At 38.6% G+C, this 20,141-nt stretch overlaps 2 protein-coding genes across 2 annotated transcripts in view; one reads left to right on the forward strand and one right to left on the reverse strand.

The window, feature by feature from the left end:
• Positions 1–1,376: 1,376 nt before the first annotated feature.
• The window catches only part of acsf2 (acyl-CoA synthetase family member 2), a 31,146-nt gene continuing 12,381 nt past the window's right edge, over positions 1,377–20,141 (reverse strand). Inside the window, exons 9-16 of the mRNA XM_034119819.1 lie at positions 17,545–17,636; positions 17,312–17,388; positions 6,450–6,557; positions 5,444–5,595; positions 5,202–5,343; positions 4,624–4,734; positions 3,243–3,311; positions 1,377–1,866 (exon numbers count right to left, since the gene is read on the reverse strand). Of these exons, the coding sequence (XP_033975710.1) occupies positions 1,804–1,866; positions 3,243–3,311; positions 4,624–4,734; positions 5,202–5,343; positions 5,444–5,595; positions 6,450–6,557; positions 17,312–17,388; positions 17,545–17,636 (814 nt within the window). The 3' untranslated portion in view covers positions 1,377–1,803. The remainder of the gene's footprint in view (positions 1,867–3,242; positions 3,312–4,623; positions 4,735–5,201; positions 5,344–5,443; positions 5,596–6,449; positions 6,558–17,311; positions 17,389–17,544; positions 17,637–20,141) is intronic.
• chad (chondroadherin) lies at positions 9,450–15,901 on the forward strand. The gene is made up of 4 exons (XM_034119820.1): positions 9,450–10,447; positions 13,591–13,760; positions 13,842–13,985; positions 15,103–15,901. Exons 1-3 carry the CDS (start codon positions 9,662–9,664, stop codon positions 13,981–13,983), a joined length of 1,098 nt encoding a protein of 365 aa, XP_033975711.1. The 5' UTR covers positions 9,450–9,661; the 3' UTR covers positions 13,984–13,985; positions 15,103–15,901.

The raw sequence follows: 20,141 nt of genomic DNA on the forward strand, positions 1-20,141 counted from the left end.
GTGTGTGTGTGTGTGTGTGTGTGTGTGTGTGTGTGTGTGTGTGTGTGTGTGTGTGTGTGTGTGTCAATGGCACTCCAAGGGCTTAAGAGTTGAGCACCTGCCACAGAGATCAATAAAATACCTTAATTCTTCCCGTAAAAAGAGAAACACCCACGCCTTGTTCTAATAATGTGGTACAAAGCTTATTTCAAGCTGATGTAAAAATATTTGAATAGCTTTTTGCAGGATAAAAAGGAGCTGTCGGGAACTCAGTGGCTCAACATCTACAAAAATGTCTGCACGGATATTCAGTGTACCTATACTGTATGTTACAAAGGGTATTGTTAAAGAATCATTATTTGATATTGTATATATTGTAAACAAATCCCAATATCCCATATTGTACTATGTTATTTTTAGTTTTTTTCCGAATTTGCATATATATATGCCGAAGGTTGCATATTTTTTACAAACTATACTATATCGTTTATTTATTTTTTTCGACATACTATGTTGAATTTTACATCGTTTCGGCATAGTATAGTATGTTGAAAGTATGCAAAATTCGTTTTTTGCATAGTTTGTAGCACATAGACATACTTTACTATGTCGTTTTTTCAGATTATTCGACATGTCGTATATTGTATATTATGTCAACATTTTAGAAAAAACATCATAGTATTCTTTTAAGTCAGAAAAATTGCATCGTATAATATGTCGAAATGTGTGAAAAAATGTGAGAGAAAAAGGAATGATAAAGCATGTAGAGAAATATGCAAAAAAGTTATAGTAAAGTATTTTTAAAAAATAAAATAAAATTGAATAGGATACTCTGTCAAAAAAAGTCCTAATATTGTATGTCAAAAATTATGAAAAAACAGTCACATTATTCAATGTTAAGTAAATCATAATAGAATATGTCAAAACATTTGAGAAAAGTCATAGTATTGTATATCAAAAAATGTAAAAAAACGGCACAGTATAGAATGTAAACAAGTTGATAGTATGTCGAGAAAAAGCATTATTTGTATATATAAGTGTCATTGTCAAAATTCTAAAAAAGTATTGAACAATGCGTCAAAGAGTCACGATAGTTATTCATAAAGAGTTCATTTTTACAGTTATTGAGGGCCAAAACATTTTTAGAAAAAGGCCTTGTATGATATGTAACAACATGTAGTCATAAACAAGTCATATTCTACTATATCAAAAACAAGTGCTTCATAAAAACATTAAAAAAAAGCATTGAAAAAAATGTACACTATAATTTGGTCATGGTATAAAGTAAGTTAAAAAAGTGTATTAATAATTCCAAAGTCTTAAGAAGTGAGCACCCGCCACAGCGATCAATAAAATATCTGTATTCTTCCTGTAAAAAGAGAAACACCCACACCTTATTTTAATACCATGGTACAACGTTTATTTCAAGATCATGGACAAACAAGTTCTGCAGTGATATTCAGTTTGCGAATAATGTTCACATTTCCGGTGTTTTCTATATTTTCTATATTATTAACAAATCACCAAACACATTGGGTCCTAGTGAAGATATACAAGTACAAAACTGGTCACAATTAACTCTAACTTCCTCAAAGATTTGGGCACTGAAGTCTTTATTAAAATATAATGCTAAACAGTTAGAAATAGTGCATTTGTTGGGACTACTTCCAGCATTGGATTAATTCATATTTGGTGCTCCTGTATTTGAGATAAAAAACAAACAATATGTGTGTGTTCATGGTCATTCATGGGATCTTTCAGATGTTCTGATGGTTGGGTATGTTTGTGGGACATGATATCAAGTCAATGAGTTACATGAACAGTTCATTTGTCCTTCTTCAGCCCGAGCTGCTGCTCCGCCTCCTCTCTCAGCAAATGCTTCTGGATCTGAAAGAAGAGTTTGCTGTGAGTTGTACTGAAGGAGAAGAGAGTGAATGGACCTTACCATTTAAACATTGTAAAATAATGAATAATCAAATGAACAACTGTTCCAAAAGTATCCGCCTTCAGGGATGGGACAGATGCAAATCTACAGAAAATAATTTGCTTTATTTTCATTATGGATTATAGACAAGCTGGTGTAACTTCGTCCAAAGGTGACAAAATCTGCCTCTAAACACATCACATAATAATATGCTTTTAACGAGTGGCAGAATTGATGGTAAGCAGATTCTGTTGGAAAATATTGGCAGAAAAATGAAATAATTAAAGTAGAATTTAGTTGCAGCACTAATGTTTTACGAGAATGTTGCACAATTTATCTAAATAGTTATCATTGTAATAAACAGTATTTAATTTCATCTTACTGTACACTATTTATTTATACATTCTGCTGTTGTATATATCATATTCCATTTACATGTATATTGACTTCTTGCACTATTTGTTTTATTAGTATTTTTGTATTTGATCATATAACTATGTTGCATTGTTGGAGGAGCTCGGGTCAGAAGATCTTCATTGCCATTTCTACACTGTAGCTTTGTGCATATGACATTAAAACCTTTGAATGTTGAATCAAAGAGCAGGAAGGCTTTTTGATCATGAATGATGAGATATGATAAACAGAATATTTGGATTGATAGGATGATGAGCCTCAAGTATTTATCCCACATCATCATCATCATCAGTTTTCTCTGATTTACATGAAATCTCGATGTATTTTATAACATTTGGATGTTAGAAAATGGCTTTAGTAATCTAGCTGACGTCTCGAAATGAGTTGCGTTGTCTTGTAATTGCTATAATATTCAATCTTCTTATCTAACTCTCAGCGACAGCAAATCATTTTGTTCAAATGCTTTCGAGAGGTGGGATTCACATTTTCTGAGATATTAGGGCGTCACTTATTTATGGGACAAACTATTCTGCAGACCAGTGTTGACGATTTGTAGCCAGGACTCTTTGGAAGCACTGTTAATACTGATTGCATTCTCCTAAAAGTGACTTTAGGCGGAGGGCTGGTTTGATCTGATACGCTGCTTTGGGACGGGGTCCGCGCCCCTCTGGGTGGATGTAACAGAGCGCTGTGCGTGCAGACCACCTAATAGCTCCCCTTCCCTCCTGTCTGAGGGCTCTCAGGGCAGCCTGTTCAAACACCATGTCTACAGTGAATTACTTCTAACTGCATCCCATGAGAGAAACACAAGAACCAGAGGCCAGGTCTTGTGTTGGACTTCATTTATCAGACTATAATAGATCTGGAAATATAAACCTTGTTTGACATCGTCATTTATACATTTCTGGAATGTATGAGCTCTTACCTTTCCAGTGATGGTGATCGGGTAGCTGGTCACAAAAAGTACGTAGCGGGGAATCTTGAAGTGTGCAATCTATAGGGAGAAGATGGAGACAGTTGTTCAACATTTTTGGGAGGAAGAAATATATTTAACCCTTGTGCCTCACTATAAAAAAGTTGCTCTAATATCCTTAAAGGGCAAACCTTCCTGAAACTGCTATAACATTTCATATATTAATGATATTGTTCACTTTCACAGGGTCAAATCTTTTCACTGTCTTCAGTCATCATGATAACTACTTAGTATTCCTTGATTTTCACAATTTTAACCCTATAACCCTCCTATTGTCTTCGTTTCTCCCCCCCCCCCCCTTACTTTGGTGTTCGCGGTCAAATTTGACCGGTCCTGTTTTAACTGCTATTACATTAACACAAAAACCATTAATCATCACCAAATTTCATTTAACACCCTTTCAAACTGTAAATATTGTATCAGACTACTGGTATACATGAACAACTGCAGTAAATATACAAAGAATAGACACTGAACATGTATTGCGTTTGCCAGGTGTGATCCATGTGGGGGGATGGGCACACAAGGGGGGGGGGGGGACACACATCTAGAGTGTGTGTGTGTGGGTGTTTGTGTGTGTGTTGTATCTGATCCGGATGGTTACTGATTCCTTTTCTTTATGGCGGTCATTTTTGACCGGGAACACCATGGGTGTTAGAAAGTTGACTAAATCATCCAAAACTCAATGAAAGTGGTGATCAGCCATTTTATATGTTCAAATGTCTACTGTGAAGGATATCATAAAGCCTTAATGCAATCGAATGTAAAACAAAAAAGTTATGATTGATGAAAGTAGTAAATCGGTCAGATTTGACCCGAAGGCAACAGGAGGGTTAAATGTTAGTTTGTAAACAAAACTGTTGCCTTTTGTAAAATAAATAAACACTTTCTCTCTCTCTATATATATATATATATATTCTTTTTGGGAAACTTTCTCCACACTCTGGGATATGCCAATGAATATAACACACCATTTGCCTGATGTGTATTTTCCACAGAGAGAAAAAATAGAAATGACTCAATCTGGTAGAGAAATTGTAAAAACTACAATACTGAAGCCTGGAGAAAACATTGAAATCCCTTTGTAATACAATGCAGCTTTTATGCTTTAATGGCAATGGGATCAGAAGTTCAATGGGGAATGTTCTGTCGTTAAGTATCCAGCTGTCTGTATAATCAGTACATAGTTTATCCAAGACTCATTATAGGATGCTGAGGTTTAACTTCCAAAACAGCCAAAATAAAGGAAAAATCTAAAAGCCACAAATGTCCCAAGTGAGGCACAAGGTTTAAATATGACATCTTATTATAAAACATGAGCACTGGGCCTCACCTGTCCTTTGCAGTAAGCTTTGATTTCCTCTGCAGTGCAGTCCTCTCCGTCTGCCAGTTTGATGCAAGCGCACACTTCTTCACCCAGCCGGGAATCTTCTACTCCAACCACCTGGGGAGGAAAACAAAAACAAATGTAGCTCTGCAGCAGCAAAAGAGAGAAGCATTGTTTCTGGTGCATCACAGAAACATTAAGATGTTTTCTTATCTATTTTATTTTGCTTTTGGTTGGGCATTAAACTGCTGTAGTATGTCGTATTGTGTTGCATTTTCCCAGCAGAAAATATAACACTTCTATTAGACTACATCTTTTATTTTAATTTAACAGTACATAAATAACAAAAATGTCAAAACCCTTAATATTTCCTGATAGAAAAAAATAAACTTAAGAAAAGTTAATTATATATCCAAAATAGGGGGTTGATATTTCAATTAGAACATTGTTTAAATGGTGTAGTATACAGTGTTTCCAAACCACAGACCCATATTAATGCAAAAAACAGCCTCTAACATGAAATACTTGAATTATTTTCTTTTCTTTAAATCTATTACTTTGCTTATGTCATGTTCTCTGCTCACCTGGGCCTCCTTGACTTTGGGGTGTGTGTGCAGGAACTGCTCGATCTCCGCAGGGTAAACGTTCTCTCCTCCTCTGATGATCAGGTCTTTGATCCGGCCCTCGATTTTACAGTAGCTGAACGCATCCAAGCTGCCGATATCTCTGCAGGGAACGTTCAAACATCAGCAACTGGACGACATAATTGTGATTTAAACATTTTTAAATAAAAACAAGCTATGATACACTGACAGCTCCCTCTCACCCGGTCTTGTACCACCCGTCTTTAGAGATGCACTCGTCTGTTTTGGCCTGGTCCCCCCAGTACTCCAGCATCACGCAGTACCCTCGGATCATGATCTCCCCCGTCTCCCCCAGCGGCATCACCTGTCCTGTGGTAGGGTTCACCACTTTAACCTGTGGAGCATACCATTATATGTTAGTTATCTAATACACAAAGGAATTATGGTATGACAATCCATGTGTAGTGACGCATATCATTTTTATATATGTACATACACTCAGTTTCTACTTTTTTAGAAAGAACTTTCTTTGCTTCCAGAACATCCTGAATTATTTGTGGCATTGATTTGAGCTTTAAATACCTCTTCTCGACTTTGTTACTTAAGATTAGTCAGCAGCAAATCTTTTGCTTTACACCGCATCTACAGTAGAGTCTTTCTCTAAGCTCTTGAGAATAATGTGTGAAAATAGAAGGCGTTCAGATATTTCTGAGTCAGGGCCTTTTAGACCACATTTTTTCCACAGTTCTGCGACATGACAAGTACTCAGAACTTTACACAAGTGAATCCAACAATATCACAGTGTAGGGGTTACAAGTTAAGTCCTATGTAACATTCAAGACTTCACTTCAGTAAATGTACAAATGTTGTAACAAAATGTACTTCAAATCTGAAAGTACTTGTTGGGTGGTACAGGCCCTTTTTAGAGAGTTTGTATTATAATACGAACATCAAATTATTTTAATATTACAACTGAGGCAGCTTTTGGATGTTACAGCTGACGGAGTCCATTTGACCTACTTTATGTAATGTTGGAGAGTTTGTCATATTTGTATAAATGTGTTAGTTTGTTGTTAAGATTTTAATCTATGAAGTAACTAAAGTTGTTGAACAATTGTATTGAGTTAGACTCTTCTGAGATGTTGTGGAAAGAAGTAACATAATATGGAAAATACTCAAGCAAAAAACCTCAACAAGCTTATTTGACTGGTACTGTAATAATGTATTTGTACATGATGTCTGACGTACCTCTAAGTGGTCGAGGATGCAGCCGACGGTCTCAGACTTCCTCTCTATGTTGTCTGTCGGGAACGCGCAGAACGTGACAGGGCTGTTCTCTGTGGTGCCGTATCCAATCTGTCAATCACAAACAAATAATAACAATATTAATAACTTTGTTTACATGGCTCCTTTTATACACAAAACGCAGTTCAAACGGCTCAACAGTGATGCATTAAAACACAATAGCACACAAAGATATAATAAAAGATCCAATGAAAAGGCAGACAAATAAAAATAGTTCTTGGCATTTGTTCCTCAAGCACTACTCAAATGATTAATCGCCTTACAAAATGGTTACAGATATTTATTTTTGACCATCACCTTTTAATTGTTGCTCTAAATTGAGAATACTCAACTTCCTTACTTAAATATGACTGTTTTTGAGACTTTCTGCTTGTCCTTTCCATTGTTTAAAAAGGAAATGATTGAGCTTTTTCCAGAGAGATGTGTTGCTGTGCTCGGAGAGGGATTGTAGACAAACAGGACCTGGAGGGCATTTTAGAAGCGGAGAACTTTACCTGGAAAATCCGGGAGGAGATGATATTCCCATTAAATTGTTAGATTTGTTAAGTCAACTCTAGATTCCATGTATCCTGTGTGGGTCCATCCATCTTAAAAATGCAGCACCTGAATCTGACCCGAGCAGCTTTCCAAAGTCCTGCTGCAATTGCTATAATTTAAGTTACTCAATCCTTTGAAACCTGTCATCACCTTAAAGGAATACACCTTTCAAATTATTGTTTTTATATAAACCAGTCGTGTGTTAGAATTCTTAAAGACAACTTGTCTCCACAGTGAGCAAAGAATCCAAAAACAAAGAGAGGTTTTGTTGAATTCAAGTAAATCAGGTCGGTTTAAAGGGGCCCTATTATGGTTTTGAGTTTTCCCTTTCCTGTAGTGTGTAATATAGGTTTTAGTGCATGTAAATGGTCTGCAAAGGCTCAAATCCCTGTGTTCCCTCCAGAGGGAGTTTCTCTCCCACACACTCCCCCCCTGCCTGAAACACCTCCATTGGACTCCTTTGTTTACTTCAGTAACATAGTGACATCACTATGTAACACTCACACTTCTATTGGCGAAGCGCTCAAACACATTGTACATGTTAGGCTAAGAGCCGTTGACCAATCACAACAGAGCCGGTCAGCTAACCAATCAGAGCAAACTGGGCTCTGGTTTCAGACAGAGGGTGAAAAGAGGTGCTGCAGCACAGGCAGTATGAGAAAAATAAAGAGCTTTTTGAACATTAAAGCATGGAGACATGTCACAGTGGAGACACTACATACTAATATGAACCTGACAATGAGCAGAATAGGGCCCCTTTAACAAAAGAAAACTATATCAAAGCATCTGTTTTACATCTATGCGTAAGATTGTTATCAAAATGCAGATGTTTGGTAAGTAGTGAACATATGATGGGATAAAAAAGACTTGGAATGTAGTGTACGAGTTGGGTAACAGTTCCATAATGGATTTTACTGCTATTAAAAGCGGACGCAATTTTTTTGCTCTTTTTTTCAATGTATTTTGATAATTCGCTCATCGTGAAGGAATGCGATAAATAACTAACTTTTCTTCAAGAATTCAAGGTAACAAGGGGTGTGAGTAATTGATACAAAAATAGTCATTTTGGGGGTGAAGTATTCCTTTAAGTACTCACAGGTTTGACTGAACGGACCATTACATAATACCGCACTCATTTCAAAAGAAATAATTCACAGAGGAATGTAAAGTGGCATCTAAAAACTTTCCTTTGTAAGTATCTTTCTGCAATTGTTAGGACCTGAAACAGCATCTCACTGCTGGCCAGGCATCTGGAGACTATTATGGGTTATAAAGCAGCTGCACAGGAGCGGCTCCTTTCCTGCCACCGCAGACTGAAAAACAATAGAGACGTCTGGCGCTGCACACATCGAGTCTGACCTGCCACGTTGTGAGACTTTCACCTGGAAACTAACACTAGAAGAGCAGTGTGGTCATGATCCTGGAATCTGGATATGATACATTGAAAAATGAGTATTTACATTTATAACAATAATAAGTTAAATATAGCAAGGCTCTAACATTTCGAGCTATTTTTTATTATTCTGCGAGTAGCAGACAACAGCTTAATTACTGTACTGAATAATAATAATAATTCAGACTTTTTTGCATGAATAAAAATGGTGTTCTTGAGGTAGCGTGCATGTTCTAATCTAAAGCCTCTTTGCAACGTATTCGAAAAGCAAGTACCGGTAAATGCATGTAAAAAACAAAACATGCATTTCTTCTTTAAATATTATTGTATTTTATTTGTATTTTATTTTTGTTGAGATCAATTCATTTGAAAACATAATCATGGCTTTATGGTCTACAAAACGTTTTTGAGTAATATCCTCATTCTTTTAGCAAAAAATACTTGCAAAAGTATGGCTAAGAGAAGAAAGAGATACATCTGCTAGTACCAATGTGTTCCCTGAGCGCTGTGCAATAGCTGCCCTCTGCTCCTGGTACTAGACTCCTGGTACTAGACTCCTGGTACTAGACTCCTGGTACTAGACTCCTGGTACTAGACTCCTGGTACTAGAATGGGTTAAAAGCAGAGAACACATGTCACTGTGTGCTCTGCATGTGTGACCATTAAAGAGGGGTTCATCCCTCCGTTTCTATATCTATAGAGCAGAAAATCGTTTTTTTGAGTTATTCTATATTGATAAATCTATATTTTTTGACAATTCTCAAACTAAGCATGTGTAATTCTCTCCTCATTTATCAGTTTATCATGTGCATCCAGCAGAAAGTCAGTCCTTCGTGTTTTGCAGCAATGCAGCAGAGAGTGAGCCTGTGTCCGTGTCGTCCTCCTGCTCATTCAGGGTTAAATTCTCACAGACACTTGACTTCCTCTTGCAAACCTCTCACTCCAACACTCTGGCAAGCCCTCCTGGTTTTTTTTCCTCAAGTAAATGTTATAAATAGTGCTGTGTGCTCTGTTGACCGGCCATCCTCCTCTCAAAGTGCATCGCCCACCTTCGCTCGGTCCCTCACCTTTTCTCTCCTTCTCTCTGCGTCTGATTCTCTCTCAACACAAACAGCTCTTCTTATTCAGAGATCTTCTATTGGAGACTTTGCACAGGACCATCAGCTTGTTCTTATTCTGCTCCATGACCGGAAAACATTCTTACTAAATCAGCGAGTTCGTCAGCATGCGTTGTGTGAGCTGGTTGCTGTTTGGGACCTCCATCCTGGTCCTGGGCCTGGCGGTGCAGGGAGCCCCGGGCCAGTGCCCAAACCTGTGCCACTGCCACGGGGAACTTCAGCACGTGATCTGTGACAGCGTGGGGCTGAAGAAGATCCCCCGGGTGTCTGAGGTCACCCGCCTGCTGAACCTGCAGAGGAACAGCCTGGGCAGCATCCCCACGGGGTCCTTCACCGACAGCAGGGGCCTCATCTCTCTGCACATGCAGCAATGCCAGCTGAGGGAGATCGGGTCCCAGGCCTTCAAGGGGCTGAAGAAGCTCATCTACCTCTACCTGTCCAACAACCAGATCAGCAGCCTCAAGCCCGGCGCCTTCGATGACCTGACGGCGCTCACCTACCTCTACCTGGATGGGAATCAGATCAGCGACCTCGCCAAGGGCGTCTTCTCCCCCATGATCAACCTCTTCATCCTGCAGCTGGACGACAACCGGCTCCGGGAGCTGCGGCCGGGGACCTTTACGGGGGCCAAAGACCTGCGCTGGCTGCACATGAGCGGGAACGAGCTGACCACGCTGCAGCCAGGCTCTCTGGACGAGGTGGAGAATCTGGCTATATTCCACCTGGAGAGGAACAGGCTGTCCACCTATCCCATCGCGGCGATGAGCAAACTGCGGGTGGTGGAGGAACTGAAGCTGGGGAAGAACCCCATGAGGACCATCCCAAACATCGCCTTCCAGAGCTTTGGGCGCTACATGGAGAAGCTACATCTGGACAACATGGGGCTGGAGAAGGTCAGTCTGTGGTTTTACTGGGTATTTACTAGACTTTAAGGTGAGATACTGAGCCTGCTTTATAGATATTTTTTTCCTTAGATTGCATTGTATATTTAAACATAATAACTTTAAAAGTAATCATCTAGGGAAGTTTCATGGTGATACATTTTAGATAAAAAAACGTTTAAATTCAGTTCATCTCATGAAAAGGTCTCTATGCTTTACTGTAGTGTGTGTCTGTCTTCATATTAGTTTATTTGTTTTGGTCTGGCAAACCAGTCTCCACCATATACCATCAGCATATATACGTATATGTATATGTATGGGCGCGCCAACGATCCACGCCTCCTTATCTGCAGCCAACAGCATCACACAGTGCCTACATGTGTGTGAATGGATGCTTCTACAGTAGACATATTATTACATTATTTTAGAACCTGATATTGTGACTGAAAAGTATGGAATAGTTGGTTTGTGTCATCCTGCTTCATCTCTATTTGGCTGGATAGATAGTCAGATCTATTTTGCCGAGATCTGACTGATAAAAGAAGAGTAGCTGTGCAGCTGTAATATACAAAGTAACACTATCGCTCATGAAATTCTGTTTCATGAAACACATGTTTTAAAGGGTATGATCACATAAAATTGTTGGTGTATAGTCATATAAATCGTTTTGGTTTTATGTCTGAAGCTTTCTCCAACAACCTCCATTTTGCTGCTTTACTCTATTTAATAGGATTGAATATCTTTGGGTTTTAGGCTGCTAAATGTCATATTTCAAAAATGTAACTTGAACAAAAAGTACAATTGATTTAGAAAATGTTAAGAATAAATAATAAATAAAATAAAAAACAGTTAAATTTAGATAATAAAAAGATTTATAAGTAATAAAACAAAACGAGAATACCTAACAAACATATGCATTAAATCAAACTCTCAATAAACAATACGTATTTTGCGGGGGAATTCGGGTGAACCGAACCTTTAACTTTTAATACGTAAGGCGGCTACAAGGCACTTCATAATTGTACTTCCATAAGACACTGAAGCTGATGTCTTCCAAGATATCCAGGATCCATCTATAGAAAGGCAGTTAGCAAGTGCCAAGGCTGTTTCCATCATTTAAAAAAAGTGTGCGTCTTATTCAGTTAAGCTCCAACATTTTATGCGTTCTTCCTTGGCCCATGCTACTTCAAATCGAGCCAGAAGTTTTTCCGTTATCCTGCTGACAAACAAACCAACAAACCAAACTGCAAAACAACCCTGGTGGAGGTAATAAATCCAAAGTCATGAACACTAAAATCTGCCACATATTGACGTTTGACTCTCAGCCAGTGGTTTGAGTCTTTATCACGACATGATGTTCAGATATCAGAAACACGAGACACATGTTTCCAGCCTGTACAACATCCATCCATTCCACCATATCCTACACAGCTTCAGTATGAACGTACATACAGTACGAGCTCTATGCTATACCACACATTCTCAGACATTCCTGAGTGCACATTTGCTTCATGCTTGAGGTTAATCCAATATTTGAGTGTACCTGTGCCACGGTATGGAGTAAAACAACAACCTTCTCACGCTGGGACTGTGTGAGAGCCAGGTGGAAGCAGCGGGAGGCGGCGAGTGGCGCGAGAGTAAAACCATTTTCCAGCCAAATGCAGATATTTTTAGAGTCGTTTTGTTTGCTGGACCTCCGCCAAGCATGTCCGAGTCTAATTATTACACAAGTGTTATTTTCAGCAAGGTGTGTTCTCTACTTTCAGCGAGAGGGTCTTGTAAACAGGTCAGGAGGGGTGAGAGGAGACAGGTCAATAGAGGCAGGGTGTTCCACAGTGCATGAAGAGGAGTATTTTTAGCTTGCCATCGCCCCAGTTGAATGGACAATTGGGCCCTTTGCAAGCCTTCCTGGCAAAGAAGGAGACGACAGAGAGCGAAAACACCCCAGCCATTCTGGAAGTCATCCATCTTCCATTGCTTCAAAATACCAGAGCCTGGGCTGCTCGTCGCTCTTCAGTGGAAATTTCCAAACAGCCTCATCTCCTCCAGGCTCGCATAAAACAACCCTTCAAAGCTCGGCTCCTCTCCCTCTTCCTTCACAAAACTTGACACGCTGAGATGGGTTCACCTCGCACCTCTCTGAAGCTTTTAGCACCCTCGCAGTCTCAGATGCTCATGAAGCAGGGGAAAAACGGAGGGCAGTGACCGTCAGTGTTTACATAAGTGCTGCTGCAGAAGGAAGGATGAGAGGAGGCTTTCATGCTAGAGAAACAGTGGAGAGATTCCCTAACTCTGCTTTGACTGACACACACAGGGATATGTGTTGGTCTGTGTGAAGCATGTTTATATCAACACTGCATGCACTATAAGATCAGAACTACAATCGTTTTTAGGAATATTGGCATCGATTCATGGACTTTTTGATCACAAGATCAATGTCCACATGCTAGAAAGTGTCCTTAGGAAACACACTTAAATCAAAAATGCTCCCTATGGCCATGCCAGCACCTTGCATGGTAGCTGACTGCCTGTGATGAATAGATTGGAATGAGCATATGAAAAGATGGTGCTTTAAAAATGCAGCCATTCACAAAAAACAAACTGGAAAACACAATTTAGCAGGGTTCAGATCTTCACCAGGAGTTTCCCCCTCTACCCTTCCAAACAAAAAGGAGTTGACTCTTACTCAACTGTCCCTCTCAGCAAACACTGGATTTATTAACCTCATATTATGTCTAACTTTAGTGAATAAGAACATATCTTGTCTGAAATCTATCTGCAGCAGCGCCTTTTCTATGCATGTACGTTTTTGAACCATGGCAAATGCCAAAATATGGCCTGCAATAGTCTAGCCTGCAATTGTCGATCACTTGCGTCCCCTACCGACTAGTTAAGAGGAGAAAGCTGTTAGCGATATATAAAACTGTCAGAAACAGTTTTCTTTTTAATGTAATGTAATGTAATCTACAGAAACCACCACAGTTCATTGAGCATACAGTCACTGACTGATGGGCCCTACTGTATGCAAGATTAGCTCTTGGTTAGCAAATACACACACACACACACAACGGAAACCATTATGCTGGTATGCGTGAAGTTTTTGTTTATGTAACCCAGGCGTAATGGTTTTTGTAATGTCTCTTTTTTTTTTCTAGTTCTCTGACGGTGCGTTCACTGGTGTGACTGCAATCAAGACACTGAACCTGGATAACAACAAGCTAAAGTTCCTTCCCAAAAGCCTGAATTTCAGCAGCATCGCCATCACCAACCTGACCCTCACTAACAACCCGTGGGGCTGCACGTGCCAGCTAGCTCCATTGCGGAGGTAAGAGATTCACCTTAAAAACAAGACGATACAGCCTCACCGGCAGCTCAAACTTAACTCTCTTCTGGTGGCTACTTGCAGGTGGATGGACTCTAGTCGCAATCGTCTAGAAGCAGTGTGTGCATCTCCCCCTCAGCAGAAAGGAAAGCAAGTGAGAGACAGCACCGCCTTGAGTGGCTGCAAAGTCAAGTCAAAGAAAAACAAAAAGGGCCGACAGCAGTAGAGGTAACTGCCACCTGACACGCCAAGGACACAACTTTTCTCTACATCATCATTTCCACATCTTACAAACTGACCTGATCAACTATTTAAAGATAATCAGCAACTCTTTATTATAATTGAATAATCGGTTGTAGTCATTTTGAAGGGAGAAAAAAGGTAAAAACGATCTGATTCCATGAGTACTTTCTGGTTCCCACACTTTTCTATGACATTCGACTGAATAACTTGAGTTTCCGACAGATAATTACATTTTTAGGACGCCATCTTGGGTCCAACATTTGTTTACCATTCCCTCAAATTGAATGGACCCAAATATCTAATCTTGTAACCAAGAAAGAAGTCAATGAAAATAGAAGTTGCAGACCTAAACTATTGACAATATAAGACTAAAGCCAGAAGAAGATTAGTTTAGCATAACGACTAAAAAACCCTGGTCACACAGGGAGTTGTGCTTGAACATTTCTTGAGCTAAGATCAAATATGGAACATTTATATGAGCGAGCTTTTTTAAAGTTTAAGAGCTTTTTTTCTAAACCTCTTAAACTTGTCTTAAACCCTCATTAGATGATGAATGGGGTGGGTAGTTTAGCATTGCTGTCTTCCATGAAACTACCACTAGGAGTCAGCAAAGAGAAATATGTTCAAATCTTACACATAGGACCCTTGAAATGGTACTTTAAAATCAGTATAATTAAAATAAATACAGTTTTCGTCTGTTGTTTTTGAAAACTCCTCTTGGACATATGTGACTGGAGGCACTTGACCTATGAGGTTAAATGAAAGTGAAGTTAAAGGCTGGGAAGTGACACCCTCACTGATAGCTGAGGTGCAGTTCTTTTCCTCTCTTTGAGTGCTTAATCACATGCTGGGATGGTTTGGTGTGAAGGTTTTCCGGTGCGATGCGATTTTGGATTCAGGCGCCACCACATGAGGTTTGAGTTAGTGTTGGAGTGGGCGGCAGTAGGCTTTGCATGATGCCGTTTGTTCCCTCCTCTCTCTCTCTAACCACAGAACTGTGTGTCCTGCCCTGTGTCCTCAGCTTAACTTTCCCGTGTTGACACAGAGTCCAGGTCATGGGGTCTGTGTTTCATTTGGCTGTCCATTTTGTGTCTTTCCACAGGAGACGCTGAAGAGGAGCCTGTCCAGGTGACTGGCTACACAAGCAACTCAAAGAAATGCTGACTCATTATACTTCAAAGCTGTCCCTCTATTCATCTGCCAAATATTGTCCCTAGTGTAAACACAGACAAAAACATTCCTATTTACCTTTGCTCTCCGTCTGTGGCGCTCACACCGGACAAATCAAGAACTTTATAGACCTGAGACATAACTTTACATGTGTTTTCCTTCATTTATATAAAAGAAGCACACATAAGAACCAGAAATGTGCAACATCCAGGTTACCAACAAAATAAAAGATGCATTTGTGTATTTGAATGCTACAAAAAGCACTAAAGACAAACATCTTGTCTTATATTTCTGGCTCAGAGAACAGGATACATGGTGAAAATGAGAATATTTGAATGCTTGCCTTGAGGATAACTTAAAGTCTTGGTTAGCATGAAACTCAAACTAGATAAGCTAAAAGGAAATGCTCAACATTTTAAGATAAAGGCTTAATCACTGTTTTACAGAGAGTGAGATTAAGCTACTGGTTAGCTTAACACAAAGACTGCAAACAGCTAGCCTAGCTTGTTTGCGATGTGACAAAATACCCCAGCAATACCTGAAAACCTACGTTATCAACATTAACAGATACCTTGTTAAATTAAAACATATTATGAAATTAACTAAACTCTTTATCTTTGATTCATTATTGATATACAAAATAATGAATGTCCGTTATTTCAACACAGTCTCACGGCATTTCGTGTTATAGTCACGACATTTAATCTATTGATTCGTGTTCACCAACACGATTTTCGCATTTTTTTCGTGTCACACAGAACGATTTGAAAAGCAATGTAAACAAATTAGAAGGAAAAAGACATTTAAAAAAATACAGATTTCAGTATTCTGACACAGAACGATTTTAGAAGCAATGTATTTATATTGGTAGTATGTTTCGTGCCTGCACCGAATAATAACAAATTAGAAGGAAAAAAAGATGACATAAAATACAGATTTCAGTATTCTGAGGCTCTGAGCCCCATTTCTTTTCCTCGCTGACGGCAAAAAAACTCTGACATTATACGATTTAAAATAAAAGGGATAGGGTTAGGCTTAGGGTAAGATATTGAGTAAGAACATGTTTTTATGAACCACACAGCTTCTGGTCTTCCAAGACCCTACCGGACAAAAAGACGTGGTGCAGGCACGAAAGACACTACCAATAGAAATACATTGCTTTTAAAATCGTTCTATGTGACACGAAACAAATGTGAAAATCGTGTTGGTGAACACGAATCAATAGATTAAATGAATTTCGTGAGTATAACACGAAATGCCGTGAGACTGGGTTGGTTATTTTGGCGGTTACCTGTTTTACCCTTGGCTCCTCAAAAGATTAGGAGGCAGAGAAATACCTTAGTGTCACTCAAACAGGTATCAACAATTGGTTATCATCTTTTCTACTTTACTGTATGATGTCATTTTTAAACCCACATTGCCTGGGAACATTAACAATACTTTGTAAAAGTGACCAAAAAAAGAAAGAAAAAAGAGATAAAGAATACTTATTTCTTAAAGAGGTTTAAGTGTGAAATATGTGGATAGAATTATAGCTGAATCACAGGACACAATTATCATATTTTCTCTTTCTCTTAGTGCCATTTTCCCTGTATGATGGTTTTGTATTACCCCAAAGAAACTAAAACTGTATATAGTTTGTATTTGGCACGGCTAAGAATGTAGACAACAAAAAGTTAATCCGAAAAGATGATTGCGTTGTGTTATTTTGTGTTTACTATAAAGCAGAAATATAATATATATACTTTACCTTTATTTAAAGTGTAAGAAAAATTAAATAATTTCTTGCAATATGTTACCGACTGTTGCCTTTATGCATTATAGCCTAATGTGTATTCAATATCTTCACATTTCCTTGACTTTTGGAAGGGTTACCATCCAATAAACCTTTTACAAAATCATGCCTTCTGTTTGTCTTAAATATACACTTCTTTTTAAGATGTCTAACAGGACTTACCTATATTCATACTTTTGCTAAATCTAATGGGCTTTTCTTAATGATGTGTCTCCCCCTAGTGGGTGAAAGCTGAATCGTTTTTGGGAACTTAAACTGAATTTCTGATCACAGTTGTTTTGATTCATATTATCTATAATAACAATTTAAAAACACTATTATTTTTAATAGTTGTACTTTGACTTACTGTAATTTCCTTGATGTTCATCACAGAAATGACCTTCTTCATAAGTTCTTGAGGACAAGGGGAGCCAGCCATGATGCCTACATAACAAATAGAAAAGCATGTTAAATCCACAGCAATCACTTTATGGAAATATTCTCAAACAAGTACTAGAGGCAGGAAAAAGGCAATGAATCCTCTAAACGGTCACTTCTTTTGTTCCATCCATACAAGCAGAATATCAGCATTTTTCTTACCTGCCTCAACGGATGACAAGTCATATTTAGCCAAGTCTGGCTGACTAATCATGTCAATATACATGGTGGGGGTGCCGTAGATGAATGTGCACCTGTGAGGACAAATACAAATACAAATAAAAAACATTTATTTGAGATAATAAATCCAGCATTCCAATGAGTTTCTGTTGTTCTGGCTGATTTCCTCATGTTAAGGAGACACTTTACAAAATGTGCCAACGTGCTGTGATTTGTTCCTTTCTAATTTATTTCAACTTGCTATAACATGCTTTTTTTTAATATAACATAAAATATGTTAGCCTTATTACTCACCCAGTAGTGGAAATGTGCCATGTTATAGCAACGAAGAAGAGTAATCAATCAGTTAAAAAAGGCTAAGAGCAATATATAAAATAACAAATAAAAGAAAAAAACTGTAAAAATCTGAGAAAGGTAGACAGATGAAATGGTTCGATTATTGCACATAGGACATACTGATATTGCATAGTTTGGTATACATATACATGTTAAAGGTAAGAATGGGGAAACCAGCTCAAGTGCGCTAGAATTTGAAACTACGCAGCCGAAAACAAATCTGCCCCTTCCTCCTCCAACACACACGAACGCGCACATGACCAATGAGGGCACGAGATAAGTTTGTGCAGTGTGTGAGAACAGAACGCTCTGATCTGTCGCTATCACACTGTTTGATTTAGCTCAAAGGCAAAGTTTGACAATTTGGGAAAAAAGGCTTGTATGCCAAGAGTTATATAAGGAGATCGATACTCCTCTCATACTGTACCTTTACCCTAAATTAGAAGCTCCATCCAGCAGCTGGTGAGCTTAGCACTAACACAGCTATACAAATACTGAGTGCTTACACAGGGCAGGGGGTCACTGGGGGTCACTGGGGCTCATGGCATATTCTTCCTATATTACTCTTTCAGGCCGATCTTAACAGTACGGCTGCCTTAAATAAAAGTACAGTTCGACAACCATTCATTAGATCAACCTCACACTTGGCGAGTGTATAGCTAGAACCAAAGGGAGTTTAATATTAAAATCTACTGGACATTTCTTAGTGCTTTATGTACACAATGTGTGGTGTATTAAGAGGGGGCCTAACTGTTACACCACCAAACGGCATGCTGGGTGTAAGTCGCTTTCTGATACACCCTACAGCACATTCCATTACAGATGAAGAAAGAAAGAGCGGATATCAAAAAGGGACATATTCATCAGTAATTCATTTGACAACTGATGTTAAAGTAAACTGGCATGAAGCATTTACAGTAGCATGTATTGATATGTCTGGTACTCAACATGCCTTTGCAATGAAATATAATAATCCTGTCACAAGCAGAATAAATGGACAGGATTTAAGGAAGTGCGTTTTGAATCATCGTTTGGCCTTTTGGCCATCACGATTTTTGGAACCAGAAGCTGCACCACTGTAGAGTTCAGTACAGCCAAATGCTGAACAAGACATTTCCAGTCAACCAAAATGTTACAATTAACTTTCATTAAGTGAAAACTAACTGTTAATTGGTAAAGTTCTAAGATGCAAACAAGAAGAGCACCTCTTCCTTACAAATCAGGCCGTTAGCAACATGCTAATTACAAGGTAGTCTGCTATTAATCAAGTGAAAGGTAAGATCATTTTTAAAAATACAAATCTAACTTTTTTATGCTACAAGTAGAGTCACACCTACTGGCCGTTACAAGGAAGGCAGGTTCAAGGCACTTCATCTTTGGGTTCACTTTTCAACATTTGAGTTTGCAGCTGAGCCATATTTCAGCACATTTCTGTGAAGGGTCCATCAGCTCATGGTTGTGTTTATATTTTCTCCTGTGAGTGTGCGTGGCATAACACAGGATGTAAAGGCTAAGGATGAAGTTTCATCCACATGTAGACAAAGACAAGCACTATGTTTAATGTACCACAAGATATGGGATGTACAAAGTAAAGCTTTTCAGTCATGTAAGTGTGGATGTTATAATTTTAAGAGAGATTTCTGAGAGACTCTTCCCGGCTCCTAGATACTTTGTATGGTTTTCAAAAGATTTTATATACATGTAACATATTCTTTCACCATCAGTGTTTTGTGTGCTATATCATGTGTGCCACATGTTTGCAGATAACTTTACTATCTGCACTAGAAACATTAATGACGGCTATATTACAATTAGATAAACCAGTTCCAGGGTTTGGACTTTGGAGTGAGTGAAAAAGGTTGTACAGTAGATGCCCACTTTTGGAAGCACTCAGAACTAAGGTGGCTACATTGTTATTACTTACTATGTTATTCTCATGGGGCAACATGACTTTTTGAGGAAATAAATAAAAGACTTAAAGGTCACCTATTATGCAAAATCCACTTTTTCATGTCTTTTATACATAAACATGTGTGTCCCCCCCTCTGTGTAAAGAGACTCTGAAAGTTTCAGGAAAAAATATTCGCTCTTTGTTTGTCCTGATCCATTTATATAAAAACCTGTCTGAAAATGAGCTGATCAGATTTTGGCCACTTAGTGATGTCATAATGTTTTTTTGGCTTGTGTAACCATTAGCCAATCAGCAACCAAGGTAACCCCCCCCCCCCCCCTTCCCACCTTAT

This window comes from Trematomus bernacchii, unplaced genomic scaffold (assembly GCF_902827165.1).
Source record: "Trematomus bernacchii unplaced genomic scaffold, fTreBer1.1, whole genome shotgun sequence".
Taxonomy (NCBI): domain Eukaryota; kingdom Metazoa; phylum Chordata; class Actinopteri; order Perciformes; family Nototheniidae; genus Trematomus; species Trematomus bernacchii.